This window comes from Alosa sapidissima, chromosome 16 (genome assembly GCF_018492685.1).
Source record: "Alosa sapidissima isolate fAloSap1 chromosome 16, fAloSap1.pri, whole genome shotgun sequence".
In the NCBI taxonomy this organism is placed as follows: domain Eukaryota; kingdom Metazoa; phylum Chordata; class Actinopteri; order Clupeiformes; family Clupeidae; genus Alosa; species Alosa sapidissima.
In genome coordinates, this window is record NC_055972.1 from 24,018,074 (window position 1) to 24,034,292 (window position 16,219).

The 16,219-nt window shown below is 40.5% G+C and overlaps 2 protein-coding genes across 3 annotated transcripts; one reads left to right on the forward strand and one right to left on the reverse strand.

Annotated features, from left to right (window-relative positions):
- Positions 1 to 305: 305 nt before the first annotated feature.
- eloal (elongin A, like) lies at positions 306 to 8,107 on the reverse strand. Of its 2 annotated transcripts, XM_042065999.1 has the most exons (12): positions 8,089 to 8,107; positions 7,608 to 7,734; positions 6,708 to 6,764; positions 6,349 to 6,461; positions 5,468 to 6,146; positions 5,293 to 5,395; positions 4,353 to 4,520; positions 4,055 to 4,245; positions 3,497 to 3,677; positions 2,351 to 2,474; positions 1,502 to 1,608; positions 306 to 631 (listed from the first exon to the last, which is right to left on the reverse strand). In XM_042065999.1, exons 2-12 carry the CDS (start codon positions 7,668 to 7,670, stop codon positions 570 to 572), a joined length of 1,848 nt encoding a protein of 615 aa, XP_041921933.1. In that variant the 5' UTR covers positions 7,671 to 7,734; positions 8,089 to 8,107; the 3' UTR covers positions 306 to 569. The 2 variants fall into 2 exon arrangements, with proteins under 2 accessions (XP_041921933.1, XP_041921934.1); XM_042066000.1 differs by lacking the exon at positions 8,089 to 8,107 and having other exon boundaries at positions 4,148 to 4,245.
- Positions 8,054 to 12,489, forward strand: klhl31 (kelch-like family member 31). The gene is made up of 3 exons (XM_042065998.1): positions 8,054 to 8,208; positions 9,104 to 10,306; positions 10,456 to 12,489. The coding sequence occupies exons 2-3, from the start codon at positions 9,132 to 9,134 to the stop codon at positions 11,186 to 11,188; spliced, it is 1,908 nt and encodes a 635-aa protein (XP_041921932.1). The 5' UTR covers positions 8,054 to 8,208; positions 9,104 to 9,131; the 3' UTR covers positions 11,189 to 12,489.
- Positions 12,490 to 16,219: the final 3,730 nt, after the last annotated feature.

Genomic DNA, 16,219 nt, shown 5'->3' on the forward strand with positions numbered 1-16,219 from the left:
ACCCCGAATAGTAGGTCATCAATAATGCCTATTTGTTCTGGCTCGCAAATGTTCACCAACCCATTTGAAATGTATTGAACTTTTAAAATGTATTCTAAATATATTATTGTGTTGGTATTCTAACATCTATCAGTTCTCTAATGAGGCGTAAAGAACAACCTGTGGCAAATTCAAGTTCTACAAGTTGCATACTTTATCTATATGTCCACTAGAGGGAGCCAAAGACTTGTGTAATCAGTCAGTGACCCACAGGTGACATGTACGGTAGGCCATCACACAGATTAAATTCACACCGACCAGAAGAATTGTGATTGGTACAGCATTTAATCAGAAAATTCATTCATAGTGCTTGATATGACATAATGAATACATGGATGATTTGTCAATTATAATTAATATGCTAGAAGTCACTCAGATAACAACAGTTCTATGGAGGACTTAAAAAAAAAAAATGGTGAAATGCCATCTAGCTGTGCGTCAGATTTACAAATATACAACTGAACAAACAGTGAGCAGGCTAGTCACCCATAAATACAGATTTTCAACTATACACATCTTTTCCTTACAGTTCATCGACGTCGTCGCTGTTCTTTGAAGGCTTTCAGAGACTTTGCCATCATCGGTGCCACTCCTTCAAGGTAAAGTGCATTTTAATGGAAAAATCGACATTGCCATTTCATATCTCAAGAACAGTGTGTGGGGGAAGATTTCCTTAAAACATGGGGAAAGTTACCCCTTCATGAGCCCACAAAATATAACTGATGAATTCTTCTACTCCATAAATATGCATGTTAACATCCCATAATTTCCACATGTAAATAGGCCTACACATTTTATCTCCATGTTACTTCAAACATACTATGTGTTCCTACAGGAAGAGTAACAAAGGATGAACACTATGCAAGGGAGAATATTCCTAACATTTGTACTCACTATAGCAAAGCAGAACAAAGCAGAAAATGTGAACTTTTGGATCAAACATTAACATGACACAGAACAGACAAACTAGACTTTCAAGTGAGACTTGTTGCAGACAGTACCCACTAAAAACCACTTGGAGCACCTGTCTAGTTTAATTTAAGCATGCATATATAAAGACACCCACACACTTTTAGTGCTACTGTCGTTCAACAGCTGCAGATACAGAATCTGGGGGCTTCAGTTTCATTTACAGTAGGCCTCCCCAATCTCACACAAATTGAGTATGAAGTATTAGTGGTAATAGTCAAGTGTTAATTTTCTTCTCAAACATGTTAAAAGCAAACATGTTTCTCTTCTCAAACATGTTTATAACATTAGATAGTTGTTGTTTTTTAGCTGATTGAATATTTTTTTGATTTTGATAAGACTGTGGTGTTTCTGCAGGCCAAAATAACAGATGAGATTGGTCCCATGTTGTCCCATGTTGATCTCCAATAACGCCACATTCATGCTTTCAGTCATTACAAGAGGAGAATTGCCAGACCTGGCCATGTAAAATTGTGTAATATGATTTCCTCACTTTTAATTTTGCGGGGGTCTTGAGCTTGGCTGGTGCCGGCATTATTGGTGCCAGGCCTGGGATACTCTCGGCAGACCGGTTTCACTTTGCTCTCCTGGCACTGCGCCCTGAAGGTGGTGGAGGAGACAAGATACAGTTTAATCATTTTTATTACAGAGCAAGTTTTATTTACCGAATCCCTGCCATATTTCATCAGCCACTAAATCACAGCAATCATAAGGGATAATGTCCAAAGGGATAATTCTACATGTAAAAATAGAATATAGAATAGAATTATGAGTTATTGTATTACAATTTGTGCCATGCCATGAATTGCTATATATAAATGAAAGACTGTCTGATGCGAAAGTTAATCAAATTGGAGTCCGGGTGGGAAAAATGCACAGTCTGTTTCAAAATGCACAAACTGTGTTTTCTGCCATGTTATCCAATCAGCATTAACCAATAAAAGTTGCTAAAAGTCAACGTCAACCAGCATGAGTGTTTTCTGTCATGTAACAGCTACTCAGGCTTTTTGCACAACATACCATCTTAAACTGGTTTATAAGGCAATTTGCCTTAACCCCAATGTTTATCTACCCTCACGCAAAAGGCATTTTGATGAGTACAGCGTCCATTGTTGGCCATTTATGAACCTGCTTAGCAACTGTAGTGACGCACTTACTTCAGGAGCCCAATATGTTTCACAAAACAAAAATATGATGGTCAACACTTATAACAAGATGCAGGACTGTTGATACAGAACAGTTACTGAGTAATGTTGCTCTGCCACGTTCATACAGTAAACCTAGCCACCTGTAGACTGACTGAGGAATGAGGAAGTCAAACGTGTTCTAGTTGTGTACCAACCTGGGTCTATCCAGAGGATGTGGCTGCAGTGTAGGTCCGGCAGTGCCATAGAGCTCCTGCTGCACCCTCACATTTCTGGGTGGCTTGGCAGCACAGTTAATAAACGCCATCTTAACCTGACGGCCTTAACAGAGCAAAAAAAAAAAAAAAAAAAAAAAAAAAAAAAAAAAAGGTGTAATGCTCTGCATTAGAGAATGACTCAGAAAAGTATCTTGTTAAAATCACTGGAAGTGGAAATGTTGGCAAGGATTATTGTAAGTGTACACACAAGGGTTGAACGGGAAAGACAGACACACACACACACACACACACACACACACACCTCAGGGCTTTGAGGGTTAACTCTGTGGCCACTGTGGCACTTAAATCTATTCATAGCGTCTGAGGGGACAGATGGCCTGGTCTACCTTAGCCTGCTCTCAGTGGAGTATTTATGAGCCATCCAGCACAGCTCATCACACAACAGTTGCAATGGCTGCTAAAGCCATTTCCAAGACGTGAGAGGTAGCTTTCAATTGACACTAAGTGCTCGGTTTTATCCCATTGAGTTAAGGTCTTCCTCACTGGGAACATGGTTTGTCAGTCTGGAGTTGGCTAACCCACGTTCTCTTAACATTCCATTCCAATTGAGCTTGAGGCATAGTTGATATACATTGATCCAGATTATATTTAAAATGATTGGATCAGCTTGAAGCTTAAGTCATGAACAGCTCAAGGCATTGTGAGGAGAAATAGATGTTACCTTACATTTACAAAATTGTAATTTTACCAAAGTGTCAAGATAAAAAAAAATACTTTTTTTGTTTTGACACATTGATCTGTGAGAGCTACTAAAACAGATCCAGGACCATTCAGATCTGGACTCACTCAGATCCAGATCCACCAAAAAGATCCAGAACCATTCTATACTCCACCAGCAAGCATTCATCTGAAGTCATCATCAAATGAGTTTCCTTTACCGTCTCTTCCAATAAACTTCCCTCAGATCTATGAACTATACCAGAACACTGCTCTACACACCTTTCTTTACAGGTAAATTCCAGAAATCCCAAAATGGCCAACAATTTCCAATAATATTCAATACTTCCCCTAAAACAACCTGTGTGGCTATAGCATTCTGCCATATTGCTTGTCATTTCCAGGCACCTCTGGGCTTCTGTGAATGAGCCGAGACTATGCTCTTGGTGAGACTGGCCAGTTTCCGCTCCCTCTCCTCGGACAGCCGGAAGAACATCTCCCTCCAGGACTCGTATTCCTGCAGCTGGGCACTCCGGAAGTCCCTCTGGCAGTGCCTCTCCCAGAGGTGGTCGGTCACTCCTATGTACACCTGTGGAGTGGCAGCATAAAAATGGAGAATAGAAGAAAAAAAAAAAAAAAAACATTCCAACACGGAGTATATCAGAAAACAAACACACACACACACACACACACACACACACACTTATCAGAAGGCGCAACACACTCTACTTCTCAGAAAAGTCATGATGAAGCAGTAATGTAATTCTTGTATTGGATATGTGATGATTGCCTTCAGGTTATAGGCACTAAAGAGCACATTCAGGCCTGCTGCCATCAAGTATGAATATCTAATTAAAATGCAGAGTCATGCCAGCAACAGTCAACACAGGCACTCCCTTGTAATCTATCTCTACACACACACACACACACACAGAGAGAGAGAGAGAGAGAGAGACCAAAGTTCACCTGCTGATCATTCATGATCATGCACATATCAGCTAAGGATACCTGGCTCCACGGAAGTGTACTTAACAAGAAGATTCCGTTTAGTATACTAACAGGGTTAAACTCTTCAATCCGAGCCAGCTGCTCTGGTGTGCAACGCTCCAACACTGGCTCCAAGATTTCAAATGGCACACCACCAACCTCATAAAGCGCTGGCCGGACAAAAAAATAAAAATAAAAAAATAAAAAACAACAACATATAACAAAGTCCACACTCAAAAGCATAAAATGATTAGGATCAGGAAGTACACAAACATACAGTCAATGTTGTTTTGTAGAGCACGGAGGCATTGCTGGTACAAGGACATCATGGCGGGCAGTGAGGAGCTCTTAGTCCCAGAATACACTTGCATCTTCTTTTTCGACCTCTGGCCTGTGAACACTGAGGCCTCCTCTTCTGTGTAAGTCTCAGTATCAGCAACTGGGTCTTCAAGTAAGGAAGCAAAATAGATTGTTATTCTCAATCATGTCTATATAGACTTTATCAAATCATTGCACCAAAACTATATCGGTTTCTAAAATGCCGTACTGCTGTAACACTTACTGCATATAACTCACTAATTTTTTTGTCAAGATCAGTATAGGTGCACTGTTCCATCTCGGAAACAGCCTATATGAATAGGAAGATACTGTATTCAGAGCACAGGTGTCATGGATGGATGTAAGAATTACAACAAGACGCAGCCAAAGCAGAACCATAACAGAAGCCGCTGACCAATAACCAAAATAAACAAAGAAAAAAAAAGAAAAAGCCTCATTAAAATTCAGTCTTCAGCGCACCTGACCCAGTAACTGTACATCTAGAGGGAAATTAGAAGTGCAGAAGTATGGAAAGTATAAGTATATAAGTATAAGTATATATACTCTTTTGATCCTGTGAGGGAAATTTGGTCTCTGCATTTATCCCAATCCGTGAATTAGTGAAACACACTCAGCACACAGTGTACACACAGTAAGGTGAAGCACATATTAATCCCGGCGCAGTGAGCTGCCTGCAACAACAGCGGCGCTCGGGGAGCAGTAAGGGGTTAGGAGTCTTGCTCAAGGGCACTTCAGCCGCTTCCTACTGGTCGGGGTTCGAACAGGCAACCCTCCGTCCAAGTCCAAAGAGCTAACCTGTAGGCCACGGCTGCCTATCAAGTACAGAAATAAGTTTAGTGAAAATTGGTCATGTGTGGTTATACAAACAACACACTTACTCTTCTCCTCAAAGTAGTGGTAATTCGATAAGTCATCACACTTGGGTAGGGTGAGTGGCAATGGAATATTCAGCAAGTCCAATATTTTATTCTTACTTGTTCCCTAGAAAACACATCAGGTTGATGTAGAAGGAAGCATAATCAAATAAAAGTAAAGTGTACAGAGAGATATTACCATTTTTGAAGGTTGTTCTGTGCATTCTGTGTGCAATTTGATACTCGGAGTTTTGACCATGTCATCACTTTTAATAATTTTGGGTCGCTTTGAAGGTTTTTTCTTGACATCAGACGACCTTTTCCTTTTTGTTGACAACATGTCGTAGCTCAGGAACGCCTCAAAGGACATTCCTTGAGTTTCAGGGTCCTTAACCTTTTCCTTATTCTTTATCTCAACATGTTTCTCAGCAACTTTCTCTGCAGTCCTCTTTGTTTTGTTCTTTTTGTTTTTGGTCTCTTTTGCATTGTTGTTGTTGTTCTTTTTAGAGGTATCTGTCTGCCTTTTGGAGTCATTTGGAACCTTTTCCGTTCTCGTGTGTCCTTTAGAATGAAGCGCGTCATTTTTTCTCTCAGGATTTGATGCAGGCATCTTCGGTTCTTTGTGCGTAGTCCTCTTTAATGATTTTGAATCAATAAGGTCTTTTGCACTGGTTCCTTTAGCCTCAGTATTGTTATTTGGAAATTCAGTAATTTGGCCCACAGACTTATCGGAGAGCCTGGCTTCAGAATTCTTCTGGATGTCGGGTTCAATCTCATCATTTTGCTGCTCAGGCTGCTCCGTTTGCTCAGGCTCTACCGTTTTCTCTGTTGCTTCAACACTTGATGATTTCTTTTCGGAGTCTTTGTCTTTTGCTTTACTTTACAAGACAATGGTAAAAGTTATGTCAGTTTAAATTGTTCTCATGTATTCAGGAGACACTTCTATACAAAGCAACCTGTATTTAATGTATGTATATTTAAAAATCAACCACAAAAATGAAAGAATAACGTGCATGCCAATATTGGTTATAATGATCAGCATAGAAATGGCTATTCCAAAATATCGCATAATGGACATACCTTGGGCTCTCCTTAGGAATCAGTTTCTTCCACTGAGTAACTAGAGTTCTGGCCACCCCTCCAGCCTCATTGTGTTTACGGAATGAATTAACAAGTTTTCCAATGCCTGTTTCCTATGAAGGATGTCACACCTCTGTAAATCACACCATTTTAAAATGAAGCATAATTAAGTGAATTTAAACCAAGATCTTGAAAGTGCAACAAACCACATTGCTTGCATGATTGCGTGAGACAACTATAATGAAGGTTGTGGGCACATTGTATGGTCTAGGGAATCTTGGACATTCCTTCTTCGTTTCATTTTTTTCTGCACAAACAATACTATTTGTTGCACTTTTCAGCTTATTGTTTATCCTTACTGCCAGTATTTCAATGGTAATGTCCAATCCCTGAAGTTTCTTCAAAGTTTTAAGAACCTAGAGAAGATGGAATTCAGATGATCAGATTACTTATTTCACCAACATACCAAAAATATAAGTGAATGCCTACATTATGTATTTGAAGATTTCAATGTGAATGACAACACATGACCTGTAGACTATGACTGGGACAGAATTGCTGACAGGGCTTTCAGGAAAAGACCTATGTATGGAAAAACCCACACTCAGCCTACTCCATTTGCAATGAGCTATAAATGGCCAATGCTAATACAGGCTTCTAGATTGGTTGCAGAGCACTGACTGGTGCATGTGTAGGCCAAGAGAGGACGTACATGCACCAACACATTCATTTTCAAAAGTTACAGAGGAAACACCGGTAGCCAAGAACAGTGACAGGTCAGGCATAGAGTTAAAGGTGTGTCTTGTTTGTAATGTGCCCCAGTTGATACTTTAACACCATATGGTCGAACTTATATGACTACACTGGTGGACAGTCAAAGTGAGAAGGGACAACTGGAGAACTATTTTTAGTGTTCACATGCAGTACCACCCTTAAGCCAGCCCCCAAAACACCTTCAGTTACAACTGATATGATCATGCCACTATCCAGTGACTTAAAAAAGCTTTCCTGTTGTGGATAACTGCGTATTAAGTAAAATGGTCACAAGTGAAAAATATCTAGCCTACATGATTCATTTCTACCCTCTCCTTAATGGGAGAAGTTGATAACAGACTGCAATTTTCTCATATCTTTAACAAACACTATCCCACATGCAGGCCAATAAACTTATTATGATGTCCAGAATGATACAGTTACAGGTACAAAAAAACAGTCATTATTACAGTTTGAAAACGTATGGAAAGGAGACAGGCTGATACCGTTTTTGGTTCAGATGATTTCAATTGTAGTTTGAGCTCCAGCACCGTCTTAAGCGCAGCCATTCTGTGCCTCACGTGCGAGCTATATTTGATGATGTTCTAGCCTACCTGAGAGATAGGCCTACACCTGCGAATTTGAAGGTCGTGATAAATGTTGTCGTCATCTTTATACGGGGCGGTGCCAAATAGTTTAAACTCCACATTCTGATAAATATTTTAAGTTGCAACATTTTAGGCATGTAGCCTAAATAGTGAGAGTTCACAAAAGCTTTTACACAATTTTAAACAAATAAAAAAGCAAGCTGTTTTTACTGAGCAGTTAGCCTATTAGGGTAGCCTTCTTCTCATGCTACCCTGGGTCATGTTTCAGCATCGATAGGCTGTTGTTAGTGTATCGGATATTGGGGTCCCTGTTCAATATCAGCAAACGTCAGTTGCATCAGTTTACGGACGGACAGAGGAGGAGTTAATTGCCAGTCACCCTTGGTACCAGTGGACACGACGTCTCTCCACCTTTCTGTCGCCTCTCTCGTTCTCTCTTGCACGCCAAGTTGGAGGTGCAAGTCATTTCTACTCCAGCCTCTGCTTTATATCTGTGTCGGTGAGTTTCACGTGTTGGCTCTATTTTTTGTAAACTGGGTGTCTGATCAATTAAGTAGCAATATATGAAATGTTATTTTATGCCCTGCCCGCTAGTCTGAAGTGAATCCTGAGGAGATCATAGAAGTGCAGTTTTGTCTTTAGGTTTTTTTTTTTAATCCCATCTTTCTGTCAACATTTTTAGAATGACAGTTTAGTTTAAATAGTGTTTTACTTTTGCAATAGTGTAGACTATTTAGTCCGTGCAACTGCATTGAATTTCAAGACGTGTAACCTAGGCTATAGCCTACTTGGAGGGTTCATATGTAATTTAGGCTATAGCTTATCACAGCAACAATGCAGTGTTGACTAACTGTGTCAATTTGATGTGTAAACTTACAATTTCATGACATTTTGAGACATTTTGAAAGGACAAGAGTAGTCTTGACACAACGTCTATAAAAGGAACGCCAAGAGGAGCTACCCTGCGCTTCTATTCTTGGACATGGTAGTGATAAATAGTGACAGATGCAAGGAGAGGAATGTTGATGTAGCATGCTGTCGCCAACGTGGTTAGCTTCGAATATAGTTCAAGTAACCTATGTTGACTAATATCCTTATGCTTGCGACATTTAGATATTTGTGATGCTTGTATTCACTGTAGACCAATCAATGCTCTATTTAGGATGGTACAATTGAAGGCCTACAGTGTCCATCATGTAAGCCACAAATCTATGACATTATTTGGCATTATCTATAGGCCTACAGAGATAATATTTTGACAGGTGCAGATTTCCTAAAAATGCAATATCACATTCAATAATGACATGCACACAAAATAAATGTCTTTTTTGGGGCTATGTGTTTGTTTGACAAATGGCTTACAACTGTTTACTAACAACTGGTGTTTGTTGTAGGTCTTGGCTGTGACCCAAAGCAACAGTCATGGCACCCAAAAAGAACAAGTCGGCCAAGAAGAACAAAGGAGACATAAATGAGATGACCATTATGGTGGAGGACAGCCCAATCAACAAAATCAACGGGCTGAACACGCTCCTCGAGGGTGGAAATGGCTTCAGTTGCATCTCCACAGAAGTCAATGACGCCGCCTATGCTCCTAACCTCCTGGAGGGGTTGAGCAACATGAGACAGGACAACTTCCTGTGCGACTTAACCGTAGAAACTAAATCCAAATCTTTCGATGTCCACAAAGTTGTCATGGCCTCTTGCAGTGAGTACATTCAGAGCATGCTGAAAAAAGATCCCACACTTCAAAAGATTGACCTCCCTGATCTGTCACCAGTTGGCTTGGCCACAGCAATCACCTATGCTTACTCTGGAAAACTCACCATGTCTCTGTACACCATCGGTAGCACTATCGCAGCTGCCCTCTTCCTGAAGATAAACACCCTCGTGAAGATGTGCAGTGATTTCCTGATGCAGGAGATCAGCGTGGAGAACTGCATGTATGTGGCCAACATCGCAGACACCTACGACCTGAAAGAGACCAAGAAGGCGGCGCAGAAGTTCATGCGGGGGAATTTCATTGAGTTCTCGGAGATGGAGCAATTCCTAAAACTCACGTACGAGCAGATCAGCGACTTCCTCCAGGACGATTCCCTCCAGCTGCCCTCGGAGCTCACTGCTTTCCAGATCGCCATGAAGTGGCTGGACTTTGACGAGAAGAGGCTGAAGTACGCTCCTGACCTTCTCACCCACATCCGCTTCGGCACCATCGCGGCCACTGACCTGGTCAGCCACGTCCAGAGCGTGCCGAGGATGATGCAGGACCCCGAGTGCCACCGTCTGCTGGTCGACGCCATGAACTACCACCTGCTGCCCTATCAGCAGAACATCCTGCAGTCCCGGAGGACCAAGGTGCGTGGCGGACTCAAGGTGTTGCTGACGGTGGGAGGCAGGCCTGCCCTGACTGAAAAGTCTCTCAGTAAGGAGGTGCTCTACAGAGATGAAGACAATGTGTGGAACAAACTGACAGACATGCCTGCAAAGAGCTTCAATCAGTGCGTGGCTGTTCTGGATGGCTTTCTGTATGTCGCCGGTGGAGAAGACCAGAATGATGCAAGGAACCAGGCTAAGCATGCTGTCAGCAACTTCTGCAGGTGAGATTGTAACCTGTGCCATTTCATTGTATGCATCTATGTTTTAAGCTAAATAATTTATTTCATGTTTGTCTGGTGTTAGTCATGAACACATGAAAATGCTGTTATGCTTATTAATGATGTGACTGTGTGTTTCTTCCACCAATCAGGTACGATCCACGATTCAATACTTGGATCCATTTGACCAGCATGATCCAGAGGCGCACCCATTTCAGCCTTAACATCTTCAATGGCCTCTTGTTTGCTGTGGGTGGACGCAATGCAGAGGGTTGCCAGGCGTCCGTAGAATGCTATGTGCCATCTTCCAACCAGTGGCAGATGAAGGCACCCATGGAGGTGGCCCGGTGCTGCCATGCCAGCACAGTCGTTGATGGCAAGATCTTGGTCACCGGCGGTTACATCAACAACGCCTATTCCCGAGCTGTGTGTGCATATGACCCCTCCACCGATAGCTGGTCGGATAAAAACAGCTTGAGCACCCCGAGAGGCTGGCATTCCGCCGCCACCGTCGGCGACCGTGCCTATGTCATTGGCGGCAGCCAGCTTGGCGGTCGTGGCGAGAGGGTTGACGTCCTGGCGGTCGAGTGCTTCAATCCCCACTCCGGGCAGTGGAGCTACTGCACTCCCTTGCACACGGGTGTCAGCACAGCAGGCGCCGCCACGCTGAACGACAAGATCTATCTCATGGGAGGCTGGAACGAGATTGAGAAGAAGTACAAGAAGTGCATACAGGTGTTCAACCCAGACCTTAATGAATGGATTGAGGATGATGAGTTGCCAGAGGCAACCGTCGGTATCTCATGCTGTGCTGTTACCATCCCCACACGCAAAACACGAGAATCCAGAGCCAGTTCAGTATCATCTGCACCAGTCAGTATATAGGTTGAGTTGACCGTGTTGGGGTACTTGGAGCATAATTAATTTATTAGCATACTTCAAATGAGACACAATAATTTAGTCCTGTCCTGTGTGATACATGTTCATTCATTCAAATTTTCAGTTCAAGTTTTGTATTAGGATTTGTCTAGAGGATGCAAATGTACATACTATGCTGTTTGTACAGTTTACACATCAAATATTTCATTCTAAAACACATGAATGGAATTTGAGATGACTAATTGTCACTTGTTTCGCATACAATTGTTTTGTTTTTTGTTTTTTTGTAAAGTTACAAACCTCTCTCAAGGTCAATATTGAAAATAAAACACTGCCAAGATATTTGATTAAAAGAATTAAAAGTTAAATCACAGAAAAATATAAAATAAGTAATAATAATATACATATAGTATACATACAAGTTTTGCAATTCTCAGTCTTGTATCTTTATGGGGCCAATTCTAGAAAGCTAATTTCAGTTATAAGTTACAGTTATAAGTATATTTATTTTGCATATGCATCTGCATATGATAATTAAAAAAAATAATTTGGCCTAATACAACTTATAACAATTAACAATCCATCAGATTTTAAGAGTTGTGAAATTACCGGTAAATGAAAATCAGATGCTTTTATTTATTATCCCCCATAGAATGTGTAGCTGAAAGAAAGGACTAGTTTGTATCATGTACCATAAGACTACAGTTTCTGTCCATGATCTGGGTGAACACAGATTTGTTTGTGGTTAGTCTTTAAACTATAAGATTGATGTGAGGTTTAAAACAGACAATCATGGATGGCCAGAGGTGCTTGCAGAGGAGTTGGTAAGTGATCAGTTTTTGATTGTTCTGTGCATCAATCTGTACACCAATTAAAACACTGTTTTTGGCTCCTGAGGATGCTACAGCTGGTCTTAGGGAAACCAAGTGGTTCCAAGACTAAAGAAAGTATGGCTGTTGAGTGTTGTCATGATGACAGTTGTTTGGGGACAATGAAGGTTTGTGGCGATGATGTTAACTTTTGTTTTGTAAAAAGAGGAGACTTGAATTGGCACTGGGGGACTGAAGCTTGTGCCTGAACTGCCCAGGGGATGAGTAAATGGCACATTTGCCTCTGTGAATTTCCCAACAGTTCACGTTATTTAAGTGTTCTTAGAAGTTGATATAACAATGTGCCAGAACAAGATGTTTAAACAACTTTACACAACGTGAAGGGTCAGAATATATGATAGGTTATTGAAAGCTGTTCCTGACCCAGCCCTCCCCTAGAAAACAACACCTTTAATAAAGATTCCTATAAAACTGTCAGCCCAATGTCTGTTTTTTCCCCTTGAATACACATAGACAAATATGTGCACTGACATTGAAAATTATTCTGATGAAGGTGACCTAAAAGTGCTATACGGTTAGCCTACACATGTTACACGTTGATAAAACAATGAATGATTTTTCTTGTTTAGTTAACATTTGAAAATCACAATAAAATCCTTGTGTAAATATACATACATGTATGACCTATTTTATTGTATAGGTAGTTAAGATAACAAATCTGTCCGTCAAAGGAAAACATTTAAATGCAAACTGTGACAAAGCATGAGGGCATTGGTCACTTTCCACCTTTTTAGGAAAAAGTCTGCACACTTCTTTTCTGATTTTCTTTTCTCATGGTTTAGCAAGAACTACATTTGGAACTTGTTGGTCTTCCTCAGATTCACCACGAGAAAATAAAATCAGATAAGAAAATACCAAGGAGTGTGCAGACTTTTTCCTAAAAACTTTTGGATGTTTTTGTCCTGCACCTGGGATTGTGCACAAAGTCTCTTTGCAAGTCACTTGCTGCATTTACCTTAAAATTGGCCATGCATTAAAAGGAGCAGCTCAGCATGTGTGACATTCTAAAGACAATATATTTTTCTGTCATAGTGGACAAATGCAACATCTTGGTCTCTGTTGCAAACATTTAGGGAGTTATGAGCTTATTTGAGGTGTGAACACTTTTGGAAAATGCCGTGAACAAGTAAAGAACTCATTACCTTCTTTCCTGTAGACAATTATAGGGCCTTATCTTACACCCGGCAGAAAGCTCGACACAAAGCTTATTATATCTTATACTCAATAAAGGGATGACTTTTTCGCCATGCGCTCCACTTTTATTTAACCTTGCACCCAGGGGTGTGGCAATTAGGGTTAGGTTAGGTTTAGGATTAGGTTAGAATTAGGGTTAGGTTAGGTTTATCCATGTTTATGTTGCGCAGCATTATGGTGTCAGTGACCAATCGTCTTGCGGCAGTCAGCAGGAAGCATCAATCTTAGTCATCTCATTTGGTTTAAATGAGTTTGGATAATGAATGGTTCCTTCATCCTCCTATCATCCCTTCACAAAATTAATTAGAAGGAGGGGCTAAGACTGAAGGGAGGGAGGGGAAGGAAGGGAGGGAGGGAGGATAGACAAAAAGACATGAGAAAACCCCTATGGCTGGGCCTGCCAGAGTAACTCTCTTCTTCTTCTTCAGTGAGTTTTTTTGGCAGTTTGCAAACGGAGTGCATTACCACCATCTGCTGGACTGAAGTGTGATGGCAAGTGTACCCTGTAGCCTCATTCTGGCCGCCAGGTGAATAAGCCGAATTTGGAGCGTGGTAGATTCATGCCACTGAGGTTGTTATTTGGTTGTTATTTCTTGCATTCTCTGGCATTTAAGCTAGTGAAGCTAGGGAAGCTAGTGTCAAACTCCCTTTGCTAGTCAGCTAGTTAATGTTAGGTTATAGCCTAATAATATTAACCAACCACGAGAAACCGCATTTGCGATGTAGCCTGAAATACAGTTTAATGTCTCATTACAATTTTTAGGTACAAAGTCATCACAATTTGTCGATGATGCTACATGGCTTCACATCCCAGACATAAAGTCCTTAGAGAAATAACTGGGCAAGTTTACTCTGACAGGCTACCAAATGAAATGATAGAGGGGGATTCCCCCCTCCCCTCTGCCCTTTTTGAAATGCTACTGGCACAGAGACATGTACAGTATTAGGTCAATTAACTTAAAGGTGTAGGTAGGCTATAACATTCAGACTACACACTTAATGCATGCTTAAGAAATTTCATTATAGGTAGTCTGTAAGATTGCATATTTCTTTCTTTTTATGGTGATTAGGCCATTCACAAAATGTATATCACAAAATGTATAGTTTACTCACCTCTTTTTTTACTACACCGCTGCATGTAGGCTCTGCTAGTCACAAACAGGTTTTAGTAAAGCAAGGTTTAGTGGAATCCCTCTGTTCCATACATTGACGTCTCCTGTGCAAACAGATTCCTTCAAATGCGCTGCTGTCAAAATACCGCTGCACTGTTTGATGTTGCACTGCTTGCTGTTAAAAGGAATAATAGATGTAACTCTCGTTGGTTTAAAGGATTAGTGTTACACCCAAAACACACCCATGACTAATCAAGAAACCGAAGAACAACTGTTTTGAACAATGCGCCCAACGTATCACAAAATCACGCCAAATGTGGACTGGACATGCCCTTAAGTTTGTGCCTCTGACCATCCATTTCTAATCACTAAGATAGGGCCCAGATACATGCTCATGAGTTATACCTCAGTGGACAAAACGGGTTAAACAACTTCACCCGATCCACAAGGCATTTCTAACAACTCCTTAAGTCACCTATACTGTACATAAAATCTTATCTTTCCCTCTCAACCCTTTTGGGTCGGGTCTCGTGCTTGTCAGCACTTGTTGTAAGGCTTTTGTGTCTCTGAATTTTGCTAACCTTATTTTCCTCAAAATTACTGTTCTTGTTACTGAAACCTGAGAGTTAGTCTTGCAAAATGTACAGAAGCAGCTTGACCAGTTTTGGCCTGAAATAATATGAACGTTATGAAGGATTCCTATCCTTAAGCAGGACCCATCTACCGTCTGCACTCAGCTGCCAATATGTCAAGTTACTGGTTTGTCATGCAGCCTAGCCCTTCTTTTCTTTTTTGTTTATTTGGTGCATTTTCACGGCATGTTTTCCAAATTCTCATCTTGTGATCTTGTTCTCATTTTGTTATTATTTTGTTTGTGTCCAATTTGAACGTTAATGACTGTCTGTCAGCCCATTGTTGTTTAGCCTGTTTGTAGTTTGAATACTAGTATTACTACTGGTAGTAGTAGTGTCAAATAGCAGATGATGAAGTAGAAGAAGAAGAAGGCATTAATCTGATTAAAAACATTTTCACATAAATAGCCTTTATATACACCACTCAGAAAACAATGTACCAAATAGCCCTATCAATAGCCCTGTTAACATGGACACATTTAATCTGATTACCGTAATTTCCCAACTATTAGCCGCGGCTTATACATTGATTTTGCAAAAATTCTTACTTTAATATGGTATTAATATGGTTTTGTTTCTTTTAACTCGCATAAAACACTGAAACCTGAGAGTTAGTCTTGCAAAATGTACAGAAGCAGCTTGACCAGTTTTGGCCTGAAATAATATGAACGTTATGAAGGATTCCTATCCTTAAGCAGGACCCATCTACCGTCTGCACTCAACTGCCAATATGTCAAGTTACTGGTTTGTCATGCAGCCTAGCCCTTCTTTTCTTTTTTGTTTATTTGGTGCATTTTCACGGCATGTTTTCCAAATTCTCATTTTGTGATCTTGTTCTCATTTTGTTATTATTTTGTTTGTGTCCAATTTGAACGTTAATGACTGTCTGTCAGCCCACTGTTGTTTAGCCTGTTTGTAGTTTGAATACTAGTATTACTACTGGTAGTAGTAGTGTCAAATAGCAGATAATGAAGTAGAAGAAGAAGAAGGCATTAATCTGATTAAAAACATTTTCACATAAATAGCCTTTATATACACCACTCAGAAAACAATGTACCAAATAGCCCTATCAATAGCCCTGTTAACATGGACACATTTAATCTGATTACCGTAATTTCCCAACTATTAGCCGCGGCTTATACATTGATTTTGCAAAAATTCTTACTTTAATATGGTATTAATATGGTTTTGTTTCTTTTAACTCGCATA

Excerpts from the sequence above, each read along its gene's own strand:
- eloal (XM_042065999.1), bottom strand. The coding sequence starts at position 7,670 with ATGGCTGCGCTTAAGACGGTGCTGGAGCTCAAACTACAATTGAAATCA. Across the intron at positions 5,396-5,467 it reads CAGAACAACCTTCAAAAATG|GGAACAAGTAAGAATAAAAT; the intron begins GTAATATCTCTC and ends TGTGTTTTCTAG. Across the intron at positions 4,521-5,292 it reads CCACTACTTTGAGGAGAAGA|ACCCAGTTGCTGATACTGAG; the intron begins GTAAGTGTGTTG and ends CCTTACTTGAAG.
- klhl31 (XM_042065998.1), top strand. The coding sequence starts at position 9,132 with ATGGCACCCAAAAAGAACAAGTCGGCCAAGAAGAACAAAGGAGACATA. Across the intron at positions 10,307-10,455 it reads GCTGTCAGCAACTTCTGCAG|GTACGATCCACGATTCAATA; the intron begins GTGAGATTGTAA and ends TCCACCAATCAG.